General features: G+C 46.7%; 1 protein-coding gene and 2 long non-coding RNA genes across 4 annotated transcripts; all 3 read left to right on the top strand.

Moving 5' to 3' along the window:
* Nucleotides 1–1,711: 1,711 nt before the first annotated feature.
* LOC148378620 (uncharacterized) lies at nucleotides 1,712–3,713 on the top strand. Its single transcript, XR_015855747.1, has 3 exons — nucleotides 1,712–1,956; nucleotides 2,069–2,145; nucleotides 2,613–3,713. It is a non-coding gene; the product is annotated as an uncharacterized LOC148378620 (long non-coding RNA).
* Nucleotides 3,714–7,151: 3,438 nt separating this feature from the next.
* LOC148378621 (uncharacterized) lies at nucleotides 7,152–8,428 on the top strand. Of its 2 annotated transcripts, XR_015855749.1 has the most exons (4): nucleotides 7,152–7,782; nucleotides 7,867–7,937; nucleotides 8,074–8,178; nucleotides 8,323–8,428. It is a non-coding gene; the product is annotated as an uncharacterized LOC148378621 (long non-coding RNA). The 2 variants fall into 2 exon arrangements; XR_015855748.1 differs by having other exon boundaries at nucleotides 7,152–7,937.
* Nucleotides 8,429–8,815: 387 nt separating this feature from the next.
* Nucleotides 8,816–10,486, top strand: LOC148378622 (janus kinase and microtubule-interacting protein 3-like). The gene is made up of 10 exons (XM_088367747.1): nucleotides 8,816–8,836; nucleotides 8,869–8,922; nucleotides 9,009–9,107; nucleotides 9,197–9,294; nucleotides 9,376–9,430; nucleotides 9,551–9,616; nucleotides 9,678–9,746; nucleotides 9,823–9,900; nucleotides 9,957–10,190; nucleotides 10,270–10,486. The coding sequence occupies exons 1-10, from the start codon at nucleotides 8,816–8,818 to the stop codon at nucleotides 10,384–10,386; spliced, it is 891 nt and encodes a 296-aa protein (XP_088223873.1). The 3' UTR covers nucleotides 10,387–10,486.
* Nucleotides 10,487–17,024: the final 6,538 nt, after the last annotated feature.

Below are 17,024 nucleotides of genomic sequence, written 5' to 3' on the forward strand. Positions count from 1 at the left end.
TGAACAACACCATGCCGCACTGAACAACACCATGCCGCACTGAACAACACCATGCCGCACTGAACAACACCATGCCGCACTGAACAACATTATGCCGCACTGAACAACACCATGCCGCACTGAACAACACCATGCCGCACTGAACAACACGATCCCGCATTGAACAACACCATCCTGCACTGAACAACACCATGCCGCACTGAACAACACCATGCCGCACTGAACAACACCATTCCGCACTGAACAACACCATGCCGCACTGAACAACACCATCCTGCACTGAACAACACCATTCCGCACTGAACAACACCATGCCGCATTGAACAACACCATGCCGCACTGAACAACACCATCCTGCACTGAACAACACCATGCCGCACTGAACAACACCATGCCGCACTGAACAACACCTTGCCGCACTGAACAACATTATGCCGCACTGAACAACATTACGCCGCACTAAACAACATTATGTCGCACTGAACAACACCATGCCGCACTGAACAACACCATGCTGCACTGAACAACATTATGCCGCACTGAACAACACGATCCCGCATTGAACAACACCATCCCGCAGTGAACAACACCATGCCGCATTGAACAACACCATGCCGCACTGAACAACACCATGCTGCACTGAACAACATTATGCTGCACTGAACAACACGATCCTGCATTGAACAACACCATGCCGCACTGAACAACACCATCCTGCACTGAACAACACCTTTCCACACTGAACAACACCATGCCGCACTGAACAACATTATGCCGCACTGAACAACACCATGCCGCACTGAACAACACCATGCCGCACTGAACAACACCATGCCGCACTGAACAACACCATGCCGCAATGAACAACACCATCCCGCACTGAACAACAGCATGCCGCATTGAACAACACCATGCCGCACTGAACAACACCATCCCGCACTGAACAACACCACCCCGCACTGAACAACACGATCCCGCATTGAACAACACCATCCCGGACTGAACAACACCATGCCGCACTGAACAACACCATTCCGCACTGAACAACACCATGCCGTACTGAACAACACCATGCCGCACTGAACAACACCATGCCGCACTGAACAACACCATGCCGCACTGAACAACATTATGCCGCACTGAACAACACCATGCCGCACTGAACAACACCATCCCGCACTGAACAACATTATGCCGCACTGAACAACATTATGCCGCACTGAACAACACCATGCCGCACTGAACAACACCATGCCGCACTGAACAACACCATGCCGCACTGAACAACACGACGTCGCACTGAACAACACGACGCCGCACAGAACAACACGACGCCGCACAGAATAACACAATACCGCACAGAACAACACAATACCGCACAAACAGTTTTAGATAATATTACGTCGCAATCATGTGACGCGGACATGACGTCAATAGGCGGAACTCACGGCAAAATTATAATCCGTGGGCGTGGCTTGCAACAGGAAGTAGGAAAGCGGCAGTTCTGGCAAACAAGACACAGCTGTTAGTAACACGATGACTAACAAGGCAAATATTTTTGTTTTCAGCTTGCAACTTGACCGTCTAGAGCGTACAAGGTAATTACAACTGTTTTTTTTTAGCCCTGAAAAGCAAGGGAGTGTGGCGTTTGGGAGGAATGTCGAACTCGGCGTCTGCTTCCAGCCACAGACGCCAAATTTCGACGATTATTTCGACTGGTCAACGGTTGTAAATTATTGCGTTGACTAAAAACTTTATTTAACTCTACTCTTAACTTTGCCGTTTCAGATATGCGGGTATTACACCGCGGAAATGACGTCAATAGGCTGAACTCTCGCCAAAATTCAAATCTGTGGGCGCAATGGCCTTGAGCGAGACACCGGATACAAACACGACGATTATCAACAGAAATATCTTTATTTTCCGCTTGCAAGTGGACCGTCTAGAGCGTACACCGTAAGTACAACTCATTGTGTTTAAAAAGATTTACGTTTGTGTAGTTTGCGTTGCGTTGTATCTGTGAATGTTGGTTGAGGCTAAATGTTAATGTTTAATTTCATTCCTTTAGGTTCCACGGTGTTTGTTGGCTGTATGTTTTCCACTGCAAGAAGAGGCTCGTATCATTGACCAGCAGGAGCTACAATGGTGAGTACCCCTTTCGTCTTCCATTTATGTTAAACACTTCCTATTTCATGTCTAACAGTACTCGATTTAACAAATAACCATAAATAAATACAGTGTGGGCAGTCACGTTAACATATGTGATTATCCTGCCTAATATGTTTATCACAAATATGTCACTAATCACTAATATGTTTATTTGTTTATCACAACACCTTTGGACCTTCAGCAATCGATTATTTCCCTTCATCTACATAGAGACAGAACGATGGTGTCTTAAACATCTCATTCATTTCACCAAATAACTTCACGCAGGTGGATAACGGCCGTCTCGGTCACGCTATGTTGCGTGATGCAGTTTTGAAGAACCAAATGCATTTATTCAATGAATAAGTCAAGCTAGTTCTATGTTTATGATGTTGTAAGTTACGGTACCGATTGAAGTTGAGTTCGAAGCCAGTGGAAAACAGCGCTGCGTTTGTGCTCTCCAGGTACAAATGTTGTGATCTCTGACTGACGACCGGGCGAGACTCGAGTAAGAGATGTCCAAACGAGCTCCGGCAGGGCGGGCCAAGGCGGAGCGAACGGACGCCCTTCAGGCCGCCAATGACGAGCTGAGAACCAAACTGATGGACGTCCAGTTAGAACTTCAGCAGGAGAAGAACAAGGTGAAAACCTCAACAGACAGACACTGCCTGCCTCCCTGCCTGCCTCCCTGCCTGCCTCCCTGCCTGCCTCCCTCCCTCCCAGTTTTCCCGATGTAGATTAGACATGCGTGTGCCATGACTGTGTCAGCCTACATCAACAAATGCACCGAGGACGTCAGCACCACTAAGAATATCATCACCCGGGGCAACCAACGACCCTGGATGACTGAGGAGGTACGTCAAACGCTACGAGCGCGGAACTCTGCCTTCAAGTCTGGCGACAAGGAGACACTGAGGACAGCGAGAGCCAACTTGAACCGTGCCATCAGGATAGCGAAGCGAGACCGCAGTCGAAAATTTCAGGATCGTTTCCACGACGTCAAAAACATCAGGAGTATGTGGCAAGGCATACGGGCGATTACAGACTACAACTCACCCTCCCCCCCCCCCCCCCCCCGGTGGGTGTAGTTGATGCTGACTTTCTAAATGGTCTAAATAACTTCTTTGGGAGGTTCGAGGCACTAAACGGCACTCCAGCAGTTAAAACTGTCCCCCATCAGGAAGAGGAGGTACTCTGCCTTGACTCCGCCGATGTGTTGAAGACCCTGAGGAGAGTCAACCCCTGTAAGGCCCCTGGCCCCGACAACATTCCTGGGCGTGTGTTCAGGGAATGTGCAAGTCATCTGGCTGGGGTCATCACAGACATTTTTAACACCTCGCTGGGCCAAGCCACAGTGCCGGCGTGCTTTAAGACTGCCTCCATCATTCCGGTGCCGAAGAAACCTCAAATCACCTCATTTAATGATTACCGGCCTGTTGCACTGACTCCGGTTATGATGAAGTGCTTCGAAAGGCTGCTTAAAGGTCACATCGTTTCCAGACTCCCCCTATTATTTGACCCGTTCCAGTTTGCCGACCGGCAAAACCGCTCCACTCAGGACGCCATCTCCTCCGTTCTTCACCTGAGCCTGGCTCACCTGGAGGAGAAGAACACCCATGTGCGGAGGCTGTTCCTGGACTTCAGCTCAGCGTTTAACACCATCATCCCACAGCATCTGGTAGGAAAATTGGAACACCTGGGCTTCAACACCCCCCTTCGCAACTGGCTGCTAGACTTCCTCACCAACAGACCTCAGTCAGTCCGGGTCGGACAGAACACCTCTGATGTCATCACCCTCAGCACAGGCTCCCTTCAGGGCTGCGTCCTGAGCCCCCTGCTGTGCACCCTGATGACACACGACTGCGTCCTCAGGTTCACCACCAATCACATCGTGAAGTCAGCAGACGACACAACGGTGGTGGGGCTCATCAGAGACAACAACGACCTGGACTACAGAGAGGAGGTGGAGCAGCTGGTGGGCTGGTGCAGAGAAAACAGCCTGATCCTGAATGAGGAGAAGATGAAGGAGATCATCGTCGACTTCAGGAAAAAACAGCCTCACCACGCTCCACTGATCATCAACAGCTCAGCTGTGGAGGTGGTCAGCACCACCAAATTCCTGGGGGTCCACATCACAGAAGACCTCACCTGGACTATGAACACTACGGCACTGGTCAAGAGGGCACAGAAGCGCTTGTACTTCCTGCGGAGGATGAGGAGAGCCCACCTGCCCCCACCCATCATGAGGACGTTCTACAGGAGCACCATAGAGAGCATTCTGACAAGCTGTCTCTCTGTGTGGTGTGGAGGCTGCACCGCCTCCGATTGGAAGAACGTGAGGAGAGTGGTGAGGACAGCAGAGAGGATCATAGGGGCTCCTCTTCCCTCCATTCAGGACATTTCATCTCAGCGCTGCATGTCCCGTGCCCGTAACATCATCAATGACCCATCACACCCCCACCATGGACTGTTCTCCCTGCTGCCCTCTGGGAAGAGGTTTGCAGCATCCGCTGCAGGTCCACCAGGTTCTGCAACAGCTTTTTCCCTGCTGTCATCAGACTGTTGAACACTAGAACTGTTGAGCTCTAAACTGAACTCTGCATCACACATTCACAGAACTGTACTTTATGACACTACGGACCTCTATCTTGCACTATCTCGCACTACCAACTTTACTGAACTTGTATAAACCCTTTAAATAGAAGTTTAATACATGGTTTAGCATTCCTCTGCACACTCTTGAATACTGTTTTGCCTACTTGCACTATTGCATAATTATCACTGCTGCACTTTATACTTATTTTTAATATATATATATATATATATATAGTATATATGTATATATATATATTTTCATAGGATATGTTACTTCTATTCAACTGCAATATCACTACTTTGTTGTAAGACGTATGCAACGGAATTTCGTTTTGTATGCACCATGTGCAGACAAGATGACAATAAAGTTTGTCTAAGTCTAAGTCATGTCAGGTCAGCTGTCTGGAGAGAGAGAGAAGTCAGGACCTGCGGGCGGAGCACCACCGTGCCACCGCCGCCATGACGGAACTCAAAAGCAAACTCCATGAGGAGAAGCAGAAAGAGTTAGCCATTACCAGGGAGACATTACTGCGGCAGCATGAAATGGAGCTGATGAGAGTGATCAAAATCAAAGATGGAGAGATCCAGCGACTGAATGCCTTGGTCCTCAGCCTGAGGGACGGCTCCATGGACAAGGTGATCCGCTCTATCCGTGTCTGACTATCCGCACGCCACGTCGGGCTTCGATGCGGCCGCTACCGTATTGTGTAGCTTGTCCCCAGTAAGCGTCGCGGCGCTCCGTTGCGGTCTCAACGGCCCGGTGTGGCGCAATGTCTGCTCAGGTGAGGAGGGGGGGCGCTTTGCTGGCGGAGGTGGAGGAGACGCGGCGGTGTCGGGAGACCGAGCGGTGTCGCCTCCACCAGGAGCGCGGAAGAAGCCCTGGCAGCGGCCCAGCAGGCCTGGCAGTCCCGAGCGGCCGAGCTCCGATCGGCTCATCACCAGCATCGGGAGGAGCTGAGCCGAACCAAGAGAGACTGCGAGAGGGAGATCCGCCGACTGGTAGGACTGATCAGATGCGCGGTGCGTGGCTATGTTCCCAATTTCGTTGTATACCTGCAGTGCAATGACACCTAAGGCATTCTATTCTATTCTATTTCACAAGAAGAAAATGTCCGGTTGCTCGCTTCGCTTTAGTCACAGCAAAGGTGTTCTAGTCGATTCAAGAAAAAAATTGGCCGGTTGCTCTCTTTGTTTTTGTCACAATTCTGGCAAATGAGTTTGCCCGCCTGCCTGAGCGCTCCCCGTTTGTACATCCAGACGGATGAGATCAAGCTGAAAGACAGAGCGGTTAGTGTTTTGGATGAAGCCCTGGGGCCGGCCACGTCCACCGCCTTCAGCTGCAGACTCAGGCTGCCGAGCAGCAGATCGCTGCCCTGAGGGATTCCCAAAGGGCGGGCCTAAACTACCCTGGAAGTGGGGTCAACGCCGCTACTAGCAATCCTCTTCATTGCGTAAGGCACCTCATCACACACTTGCAGTACGCATGACTTAGTTCGTTGCTGGAGGAAGGTAGCACAAAAACAGTTTTGAACTTTGAACGAGTGCTTGTGTGTGTGTGTTGCGGGGCGTTTTCAGTCTCAGGAGGATCGGGACACGCGACGGTTTCATCTGAAAATCGCTGAGCTCAGCGCAGTCATCAGGAAACTGGAGGATCGAAACGCCCTGCTTTCTGAAGAGCGCAATGAACTGGTAATTTATTGACGGCACGCTTGAAGGTTTGCGCTACGTTTGATGCGCGCCATCCAGCGAGGCACCCATTGCGCTTGCTTATTAGTTGAGCGGCGCGGCGAGTCGGTTGCCTGGTAGATGTCTTTTATTGGGAGCCAAAGCCACGATTCCGTTCAAACCGATGCAAAAGGAATGGATACGTTCTGGCCCGCGTGTTGTGCGTCTTTCACATCCCGCACTTCATGCTTGCAGCTAAAGCGACTGAGAGAAACAGAAAGCTAGTTTCTGCCACTCCTGTACAAAAACAAACGCCTGAGCAGGAAGAATGAAGAACTCTCGCTGGTGCTGTGTCGCCTTGAAAACAAAGTGCGCTTTGTCACCCAGGAGAACGAGGAGATGGCAAGCTTGGTAAGTCGACGCGGACAACGGCGGCGTGCCAACAGAGTCCACTGCATTTGTGTTCCACAGAGAAGGCCTAGTTCGCTCAATGACCTGGACCGCGGTTGCGGCCAGCAGGACGGTGAAATGGAGTTCCTTCAAGTTGTGGAGCAGCGGCACATCATCGACGACTTGTCCAAGGTCTTCAGGCAGGCGACTCGGTGCACGTACGGCAGCGCCGCGCTCGCTCGCTGTCGCCAGGAAACCTTTTCCGTCCAAAGCTTGGCCGGCGGCCGCCATCCAAAAAATTGGCCCCTTAAATTCCGACCTTTCAAGCAGGAGCATTGTGCGCACGCGTTTGAACACGCTTTAGACTTGTTTTGCCGTTTTCAGCAGCTCAAAGCTCCCGTTTTGTCAGCGCCTTTGCCACTCGCTGTGCGCTGAAAACGACGGACTTGCCCGGCTGCTCAGCCCGTCAACCATGAGCCGCGAGCGCGACGTCATTGTCCGTAGGCAGCTAGTGGCAAAATGCACCCTGTTAGAGTTGCGCTCGCTCCAACTTATTTTGCAAGAACCACACGGGAGACAAGTAAGTTCTTTTGGACACCTGCAGGTGGAGAGTCCATCCGTTGTATACGAATGAAGTCTGACTCTCGGCTCCTGCACGAGCATTTTAATTAAGAGAAACAGGGTGGGTGTAAGAGTGGATTGAATAGAGGAAGCCCTTGACCTCTAGTCAAAACATAGCAAGGGGTGTTTTACGACTTTGTGTAGGAAGGGATAAGCGATAGGGATAAATAAGGGATAAATAATATTATTTATTACAGGTCGCAGTCAAAGTCAAAGCAACACAATGATACGATAAAGATAATCTGGAAAACCCCGACACACCCTGTAGTTGTCACTTTTGGAAAAGACGAGCGTCCCTCCAATCATCGCCGGTGACGTGTTTTTCAGGCTCTGGAGACAGGAGCTCATGTCAGAAATGTCATTGTGAGTCGCGTTTGTTTCTGCGCCGGAGCCGTTCGTTCCCTTTGCATCCAAAGAATCTCAAAGGCGGATTATTTGTGTCGACAGGAGAGAGATTTGCTGCTACGATACCGACGTCGAGAATCTCTGAGGAGGAACAAAGCGTGAGGTCCTGCAAGGTGAGTCTGTTTGTTTGCGGCTGCTTGGTGTTGCGCAAGATGAAATGGCCTTTTTCTCGCTATCGTTCCTCTCGTCGATTCATCGTGAGGTGTCGCTTCAGTTTGTTCAGAGAGATGTTTGCTTCCGCGCCCGCAGGTCATCGAAACATTTTACGGCTACGACGAAGACGTGTTGGTGGACTCGGACGGATCGTCCTTGTCTTTTCACACCGACAGAACCCCCGACACGGAACCCGAAGAGGTAGCCCGCCATTTCTGCCAGCGTATTGGCACCAAACATTCCTCTTCAGCCTGGAATCGGACTCGTCTTTGCGTCGCGGGTGCTTTGTCGCCGGTCTGACTGATTCTGGTACTAGTGCTGTGTTGCATTGGTGTGTGCATGAAGAGGCGGAGCTTCGCTACCGCCAGCTGACGCAAGAATATCAAGCGCTGCAACGAGCCTACGCTCTGCTAGCCCAGACCAGCGAAAGGGGACTACGACGCCGAGAAGGAGATCAAGGTGGCGCCCCTTCCCGCAACCCCCGGCCGGGTCGCAGCCTCCCCGTTCTCACCCAGCCTCGGGTGTTCTCTGGTCTGAAAGGAGGAGGAGGAGCCTCCCTCCTCCTCCTTTCAGACCAGAGAAAAGCTGATGGTAGAAATGGGTCACTATCAAAGCAGAGTAGCAGATCTGGAGTCAGCGCTGAAGCAACAAGGACAGGTAAGCTCATCAATGAGCACACCTTTTTCTCAGACAAAATAGCTACATTCTTCAGTCACTCATCCGTCTGGCATTACTGGACCAACCCCCCCCCCCCCCCCCCCCCTCCCGAACGTGGCTGGGAAAATGCGGAGAAAAGCAAATGTCATTTTCCAGTCAACCAAAGAATTTGTGGATGAAAATGACACAACATTCCAAAGCTGTCCACGCGTTTGTCTCTTCTAGAATGTCAAGTGGGTGGAGGAGAAGCAGCTGCTGCGTCAGAGCAATCAGCAGTTGGCCGAAAAGGTGACGGAAAGAAAGGCGCTGGGCGGAGTCGCTTGGCGTCACACCTGTCGGGAAGCCCCGCAGATGAGGTCTGACTGTCTTTTCAGGTCAGGCGGATGGAGGCGGAAGAAGCGCGTCTGAAAGAGCACATCCAGGATATCCGAGACCAAAACGAACTGCTTGAGTTCCGCATCCTGGAGCTGGAGGTGGGAAGACTCGCACAAGCGTGTTGAGGCCAGAGATGTGACGGACGGACGGACGGACGGACGGACGGATGCATGCCTCTGCCTTTCAGGAGAGGGAGTGGCGCTCCCCCGTCTTGAAGTTTCTGCAAGTCCGTTTCCCAGACGGCCTCAGCCCTTTGCAGATCTACTGCGAGGCCGAGGGCGTGAGCGTACGTAAGGCGTCCCTCGCAACCCTAACCTTAACCCGAGGTCCCAGAACACCTTACATTGCTCCTTGCGCCTTTCCCCCGGACATCGTCATCAGTGATCTGATGAAGAAGCTGGACATCCTGGGCTATAACGCCGTAAGTGTATGTCGAACTCCTTATGTTCGCACTCCACGAGACTCGGCGGCTCAAATGTGACTTTTGGAAGGCTTTGCGCTGAAAGAAGCTTGTTGACGCTGTGCCTTTGGGCTCTTGCAGAATCTCACCAACGAGGAGCAGGTGGTCGTGATTCACGCCAGGACCCTTCTCACCCTAGCCGAGAAGGTAACGCGCACGTCCACGCACGCTCTCGCATTCTGCTTATGTGACAGCAGCCTTTCCTCAGTGGTTAGAATACATCAAAGTGACCAAGTCAGCACTTCAACAGAAGATGTTGGACATTGAAAGTGAGAAGGTAGACAGACACGCGACATCAGCCAAGGGGAACTCCGGCAATGTGCCCCAACAATTCTGACCTTGAGCTGTGCTAGGATATGTTCTGCAAGCAGAAGGGCTACCTGGATGAAGAGTTGGACTTCAGGAAGTGTTCCATGGACCAGGCTCATAAGGTAAGCCGCCCTCAAATCTCCCGCCGGACCACTGATGGACGAGGATTGCGGCCCAGAGGATCCTGGAGCTGGAGGCCATGTTGTACGAGGCGCTACCGCAGCGGGACTGCCCCGCCACGGACGGCGAAAAAGCCAGCCACGCTGGCGTGAATGACGTGCTGACGGCGGATCAGAGAGAAGAGCTTAGGAGCGCCGTGGACCAATGGAAGCGAGCCCTGATGTGCGAGTTGAGGGAGCGCGACGCTTGCATCCTCCAAGAGAGAATGGATCTGCTGCACAGCGCGCAACAGGTAAGGGCCCAAAGCCAGCCCGGCACTTACTTGCACGCTTACTGGCTTTTGAATGCCACTTTCCATTTGTCCGTCCTAGAGGAACAGAGAGCTGAAAGAATTCATCGAAGCTCAGAAGAGACAAATCAAACAATTGGAGGAGAAGTTTCTGTTTCTCTTTCTATTCTTCTCCTTGGCCTTCATTCTGTGGCCCTAACACCAGCTGGTGAGTGAGCTCCAGCGGCACCGCACTCGACACCTCCGATACACTGCCAGCCGGTCTCAGACGTTGGCAGACGCTCCGATGCCAACGTATACCCCCCGCCACGGTGACAGAGGCACCGCGTCACACCGGCGCTCATCCAATCAGAAGGCAGGAAAAGCAAATTCACATGCAGGGCACTTTTGAACCAGAAGAGAGCGCCACAAAAAACGGTTGTTGCCCCAAACGCGCACTAAAAAGGGTCAGAATAACAAGAGTCCCACTGGCCAGCCGGGGCCACCCGTCCAGCTGTTTCTTCAGGGGGGAAAAAAATTGGAGTCACCGGTGAGTACATTTTGCATTTAGCTCTGCTTTTCTGCTTCTGTCTTCAAGTGTGTGGCATCCTGCGATCAAAGAGTCAGCCAACCCCAAAGCGGTTGACCTCAACGTCCCACCACCATGCCTACCAGAGCAGGTGACGTGATGCTTTGGACATCCTTCCGTCTCAGATGCCCAAAAGTACTCTTTGCCACATCTGCGGCAATACGGTGTCTTTTCAAAGGTGCAAATAAATCCAGCGTGGGCGGAACACGCACGTCTTCGGTTTTTCCCGCTTTGTTTGTGTGACAGCTGTTGTGAAAATTTTATACAAATAAAGTTGTATAGTACAGGTTTGGCCAAGCCGCAACTCCCGAACCGCATGCGGCTCTTTTATGTTCATATCAACATTTGTGTGTGTGTGTGTGTGGGGGGGGGGGGGGGTTGTGCGTGTTGGCTTCACTTGAGTTCAATTTGGTATTTTGGTCAAAAGCGCATGTGGTGAAATTCCACAAAGTAGGATGGGCAAACACATTTCTTTAAACTATGAGTGTCAATTGGGCTCTCGAAATGGCAGGGAAAAGATGCACAGCAAAACGAAAATACGTAGATGAACACAGGACGTTTTAATCAGAGTGGGAAAGTTTCTATTTTTTGTTGAACGTGATGGCAAACCATTCTGCCTGATATGTCAGACCTCAGCGCATTTCAAAGATTCAAATCTTCAGCGCCATGCACTTCAGCTCACTCCATGCTAACATTGATCAGGCGTCGAACCCGCATCATCATGCTTAAGAGGTGGCCATGCTAACCAGTGCGCCATTATGTCAACGCATAATAACTAAGTCTACTGGTCAAAACAGCGGTTACTATATGACGTCGCTACGTCGTGGTCACGTGACGCAGACAAGACGTCAATGGACGTGGGCAGAGTTAACTTGTTTAAAAGGGAGTAGGCAGAAGAAATATTTAATTTATTTAAATCTATTTTGAGTGCACACCATTATGCCAATGCATAACAACTGTAAATCTACTAAACAAAACAGCGGTTGCTATATGACATCTGCCACGTCGTGGTCACGTGACATACGTGACGTCGATGGGCGTAACTTTCGCCGGAATTCAAATCCGCGGGGAGAGTTAACTTGTTTAAAAGAGAGTGGGCAGAAGAATTATTTAATTTATTTAAATCTATTTGGTGTGTGCGCCATTATGTCAATGCATAACAACTGTAAGTCTACTAAACAAAACAGCGGTTGCTATTTGACGTCTGCCACGTCGTGGTCACGTGACGCGGACGTGACGTCGACGCCTACTTTACATCCCACCGATCACAGGACTCCTCGGCTGCATAACCGTGCCCCCTTCCCAACCAATCGGATTTGCTATACGCGAAAACGACGCCAATGGAAAGAGCTTCCGCCCAAATTTAAATCCGTGGGCGTGGCTCGCAGCAGGAAGTAGGAAAATGGCGGCGATGTTGACAAAGACACAGCGGATGGTAACATACGACTAACAAGAGAAATATTTTTATTTTCTGCTTGCAACTGGACCGTCCAGAGCGTACACGGTAAGTACAACTCATCGTTTTTAAAAAGAAGTACTTTTGTTGCCCTGAAAAGCGAGTGAGCGTGGCGTTTGTGGGGGACGTCGAATTTCGACGATTCTTTCTGGTCAACGGTTGTAAATGATTGTGTTGATTAAAAAAGAAAACTTGATGTAACTCTACTTTTAACTGCCGTTTCAGATAGATTTGGAATTGCATCACATCCAATTTTGCCTAGAGCGTACACGGTAAGTAACACTCGTTGTGTTTAAGGAGATTTACGTTTGTAATAGCAGAAGTGTAGCCGCGTTGCGTTGTACGTGTGAATGTTGGTCCGGGCGAAATGTTAATGTTTAATTTCATTCCTTTAGGTTCCACGGTGTTTGTTGGCTGCAAGTTTTCCACTGCAAGAAGAGGCTCATATCATTGACCAGGAGCGAGCTACAATGGTGAGTAGCCATAACATTTATGTTAAACACTTCCTATTTCATGTCTAACAGTACTTGATTTAACAAATAACCATAAATAAATACAGTGTGGGCACTGAAGTTAACATATGTGATTATACTGCCTAATCTGTCACCGAGTAGATTGTTGCAAAGTAATATAAGATCCAAAGTTGTAATTCAGAATAGTTTTCAAAAGAAGGCCATTAGAATTATATACAAGTCTGATTACCCTGAACAAGCTATTAATTAAATCACAAATTCTTCAATTCAAAGATTTGGTAGATTATCAGACAAATAATGTCTAACAGTAATTGATTTAACACATCACGATAAGTAGATTGAGTGTGGGCACTCTCAAGTTAACATATGTGATTATACTGCCTAATCTGTTACAGAGTATGTTGTTGCCAAGTAATGTAGAATAGATCCAAAGTAGTAATCCAGAATAGTTTTGAAGAGGCCATTAGAATGATAAACAAATCTGATTACCTTGAACATAATAACAAGCTAAGTGTTTAATATGTCCTATGAAGTCAAAATTGGGCACCATCATGTGGTGAAATTTGGAATTGCATCACATCCAATTTTGCCTGGGAACAAACAGATTACATAAATCTTAGTTTTGAATAAGCCACTCCTTCTCAAACAAGTAAACTCTGCCCATTTTGCGCAGTAGATGTTCTGTTAATATCTAGTATTTATACAAAGTCATAATTTAAATTGCTTTCAACCTTCATTCATCGGTTCAACCAACATTACTCGCTCTTATTACCAACTTGTATTGATTTAACTAAGCGTTTAATACTTCCTATCAGGTCTCAAATCGAGATTTGGCAAAATACAATTTCAGCAAATCCAATTTTGCCAGGGAACAAAAATAGATTAAATAAACTAAATAAGTCCTCTTCCCATTAAATAAATCAGAAAAGTCTGTCTTGTAACCAGTCCTCTTCAAACAAGTAAAGTCTGCCCATTTTGTGCCGTAGATTTTGTGTCTATGCCTAGTATTTAAACAAAATCATAATTTAAACGACTTCTTTCCTTCATTCACTTTGGAAATTTGGAATTGCAGCAAATCGAATTTTGGCAGGGAACAAAAATAGATCAATTAAACTAAATAAGTCTTCTTCCCATTAAATAAATTAAAAAAGTCTGTCTTGTAACCAGTCCTTTTCAAACAAGTAAAGTCTGCCCATTTTGTGCCGTCGATTTTGTGTTAATGCCTAGTATTCATACAAAATCATAATTTAAAGGACTTCATTCCTTCATTCACTTTGGAAATTTGGAATTGCAGCACATCAAATTTTGCCTGGGAAGAAAAGTAGATTAAATAAATTTAATAAGTCTTACTACTTCCCATTAAATAAATTAAATACGTCTTACTTGTTCCCACTCCTTTTCAAAACAGTAGTTTAAAACGAGGGCCCTTCACTCAATCTTTAACCTCAACCCCGCACGTTGTGTTGTATCTGTGAATGTTGGTTGTGGCCAAATGATAGTTTTCTTTCATTCGTTTAGGTTCCAAGAAAACTTGATGTAACTCTACTTTTAACTGCCGTTTCAGATAAGCGGGTATTACGTCGCAGTCAAATGCCGCGGATATGACGTAATTGCCCGAACCTCCGCCAAAATTCAAATCTGTTGGCGCGATGGCCGTGAGCCACTGAGCAGCGACGATTATCAACAGAAATATCTTTATTTTCTGCTTGCAACTGGACCGTCTAGAGCGTACACGGTAAGTAACACTCATTGTGTTTAAGGAGATTTACGTTTGTAATAGCAGAAGTGTAGCCGCGTTGCGTTGTACGTGTGAAAATTGGTCGAGGCGAAATGTTAATGTTTAATTTCATTCCTTTAGGTTCCACGGTGTTTGTTGGCTGCAAGTTTTCCACTGCAAGAAGAGGCTCGTATCATTGACCAGGAGCGAGCTACAATGGTGAGTAGCCATAACATTTATGTTAAACACTTCCTATTTCATGTCTAACAGTACTTGATTTAACAAATAACCATAAATAAATACAGTGTGGGCACTGAAGTTAACATATGTGATTATACTGCCTAATCTGTCACGGAGTAGATTGTTGCAAAGTAATATAAGATCCAAAGTTGTAATTCAGAATAGTTTTCAAAAGAAGGCCATTAGAATTATATACAAGTCTGATTACCCTGAACAAGCTATTAATTAAATCACAAATTCTTCAATTCAAAGATTTGGTAGATTATCAGACAAATAATGTCTAACAGTAATTGATTTAACACATCACGATAAGTAGATTGAGTGTGGGCACTCTCAAGTTAACATATGTGATTATACTGCCTAATCTGTTACAGAGTATGTTGTTGCCAAGTAATGTAGAATAGATCCAAAGTAGTAATCCAGAATAGTTTTGAAGAGGCCATTAGAATGATAAACAAATCTGATTACCTTGAACATAATAACAAGCTAAGTGTTTAATATGTCCTATGAAGTCAAAATTGGGCACCATCATGTGGTGGAATTTGGAATTGCATCACATCCAATTTTGCCTGGGAACAAACAGATTACATAAATCTTAGTTTTGAATAAGCCACTCCTTCTCAAACAAGTAAACTCTGCCCATTTTGCGCAGTAGATGTTCTGTTAATATCTAGTATTTATACAAAGTCATAATTTAAATTGCTTTCAACCTTCATTCATCGGTTCAACCAACATTACTCGCTCTTATTACCAACTTGTATTGATTTAACTAAGCGTTTAATACTTCCTATCAGGTCTCAAATCGAGATTTGGCAAAATACAATTTCAGCAAATCCAATTTTGCCAGGGAACAAAAATAGATTAAATAAACTAAATAAGTCCTCTTCCCATTAAATAAATCAGAAAAGTCTGTCTTGTAACCAGTCCTCTTCAAACAAGTAAAGTCTGCCCATTTTGTGCCGTAGATTTTGTGTCTATGCCTAGTATTTAAACAAAATCATAATTTAAACGACTTCTTTCCTTCATTCACTTTGGAAATTTGGAATTGCAGCAAATCGAATTTTGGCAGGGAACAAAAATAGATCAATTAAACTAAATAAGTCTTCTTCCCATTAAATAAATTAAAAAAGTCTGTCTTGTAACCAGTCCTTTTCAAACAAGTAAAGTCTGCCCATTTTGTGCCGTCGATTTTGTGTTAATGCCTAGTATTTATACAAAATCATAATTTAAAGGACTTCATTCCTTCATTCACTTTGGAAATTTGGAATTGCAGCACATCAAATTTTGCCTGGGAAGAAAAGTAGATTAAATAAATTTAATAAGTCTTACTACTTCCCATTAAATAAATTAAATACGTCTTACTTGTTCCCACTCCTTTTCAAAACAGTAGTTTAAAACGAGGGCCCTTCACTCAATCTTTAACCCCAACCCCGCACGTTGTGTTGTATCTGTGAATGTTGGTTGTGGCCAAATGATAGTTTTCTTTCATTCGTTTAGGTTCCAAGAAAACTTGATGTAACTCTACTTTTAACTGCCGTTTCAGATAAGCGGGTATTACGTCGCAGTCATGTGCCGTGGATATGACGTAATTGCCCGAACCTCCGCCAAAATTCAAATCTGTTGGCGCGATGGCCGTGAGCCACTGAGCAGCGACGATTATCAACAGAAATATCTTTATTTTCTGCTTGCAACTGGACCGTCTAGAGCGTACACGGTAAGTAACACTCATTGTGTTTAAGGAGATTTACGTTTGTAATAGCAGAAGTGTAGCCGCGTTGCGTTGTACGTGTGAAAATTGGTCGAGGCGAAATGTTAATGTTTAATTTCATTCCTTTAGGTTCCACGGTGTTTGTTGGCTGCAAGTTTTCCACTGCAAGAAGAGGCTCGTATCATTGACCAGGAGCGAGCTACAATGGTGAGTAGCCATAACATTTATGTTAAACACTTCCTATTTCATGTCTAACAGTACTTGATTTAACAAATAACCATAAATAAATACAGTGTGGGCACTGAAGTTAACATATGTGATTATACTGCCTAATCTGTCACAGAGTAGATTGTTGCAAAGTAATATAAGATCCAAAGTTGTAATTCAGAATAGTTTTCAAAAGAAGGCCATTAGAATTATATACAAGTCTGATTACCCTTAACATAACAACAAGCTATTAATTAAATCACAAATTCTTCAATTCAAAGATTTGGTAGATTATCAGACAAATAATGTCTAACAGTAATTGATTTAACACATCACGATAAGTAGATTGAGTGTGGGCACTCTCAAGTTAACAGATATGATTATACTGCCTAATCTGTTACAGAGTATGTTGTTGCCAAGTAATGTAGAATAGATCCAAAGTAGTAATCCAGAATAGTTTTGAAGAGG

Source organism: Syngnathus floridae, unplaced genomic scaffold, assembly GCF_059516105.1.
Source record: "Syngnathus floridae isolate MCC-2025c unplaced genomic scaffold, RoL_Sflo_1.0 HiC_scaffold_32, whole genome shotgun sequence".
Taxonomy (NCBI): Eukaryota; Metazoa; Chordata; class Actinopteri; order Syngnathiformes; family Syngnathidae; genus Syngnathus; species Syngnathus floridae.

Coding starts and splice junctions, on each gene's coding strand:
- LOC148378622 (XM_088367747.1), top strand. CDS start 8,816: ATGACACAACATTCCAAAGCT. Junction 9,108..9,196: donor TCCGCATCCTGGAGCTGGAG/GTGGGAAGACTC, acceptor TCTGCCTTTCAG/GAGAGGGAGTGGCGCTCCCC. Junction 9,617..9,677: donor TTCTCACCCTAGCCGAGAAG/GTAACGCGCACG, acceptor GCCTTTCCTCAG/TGGTTAGAATACATCAAAGT.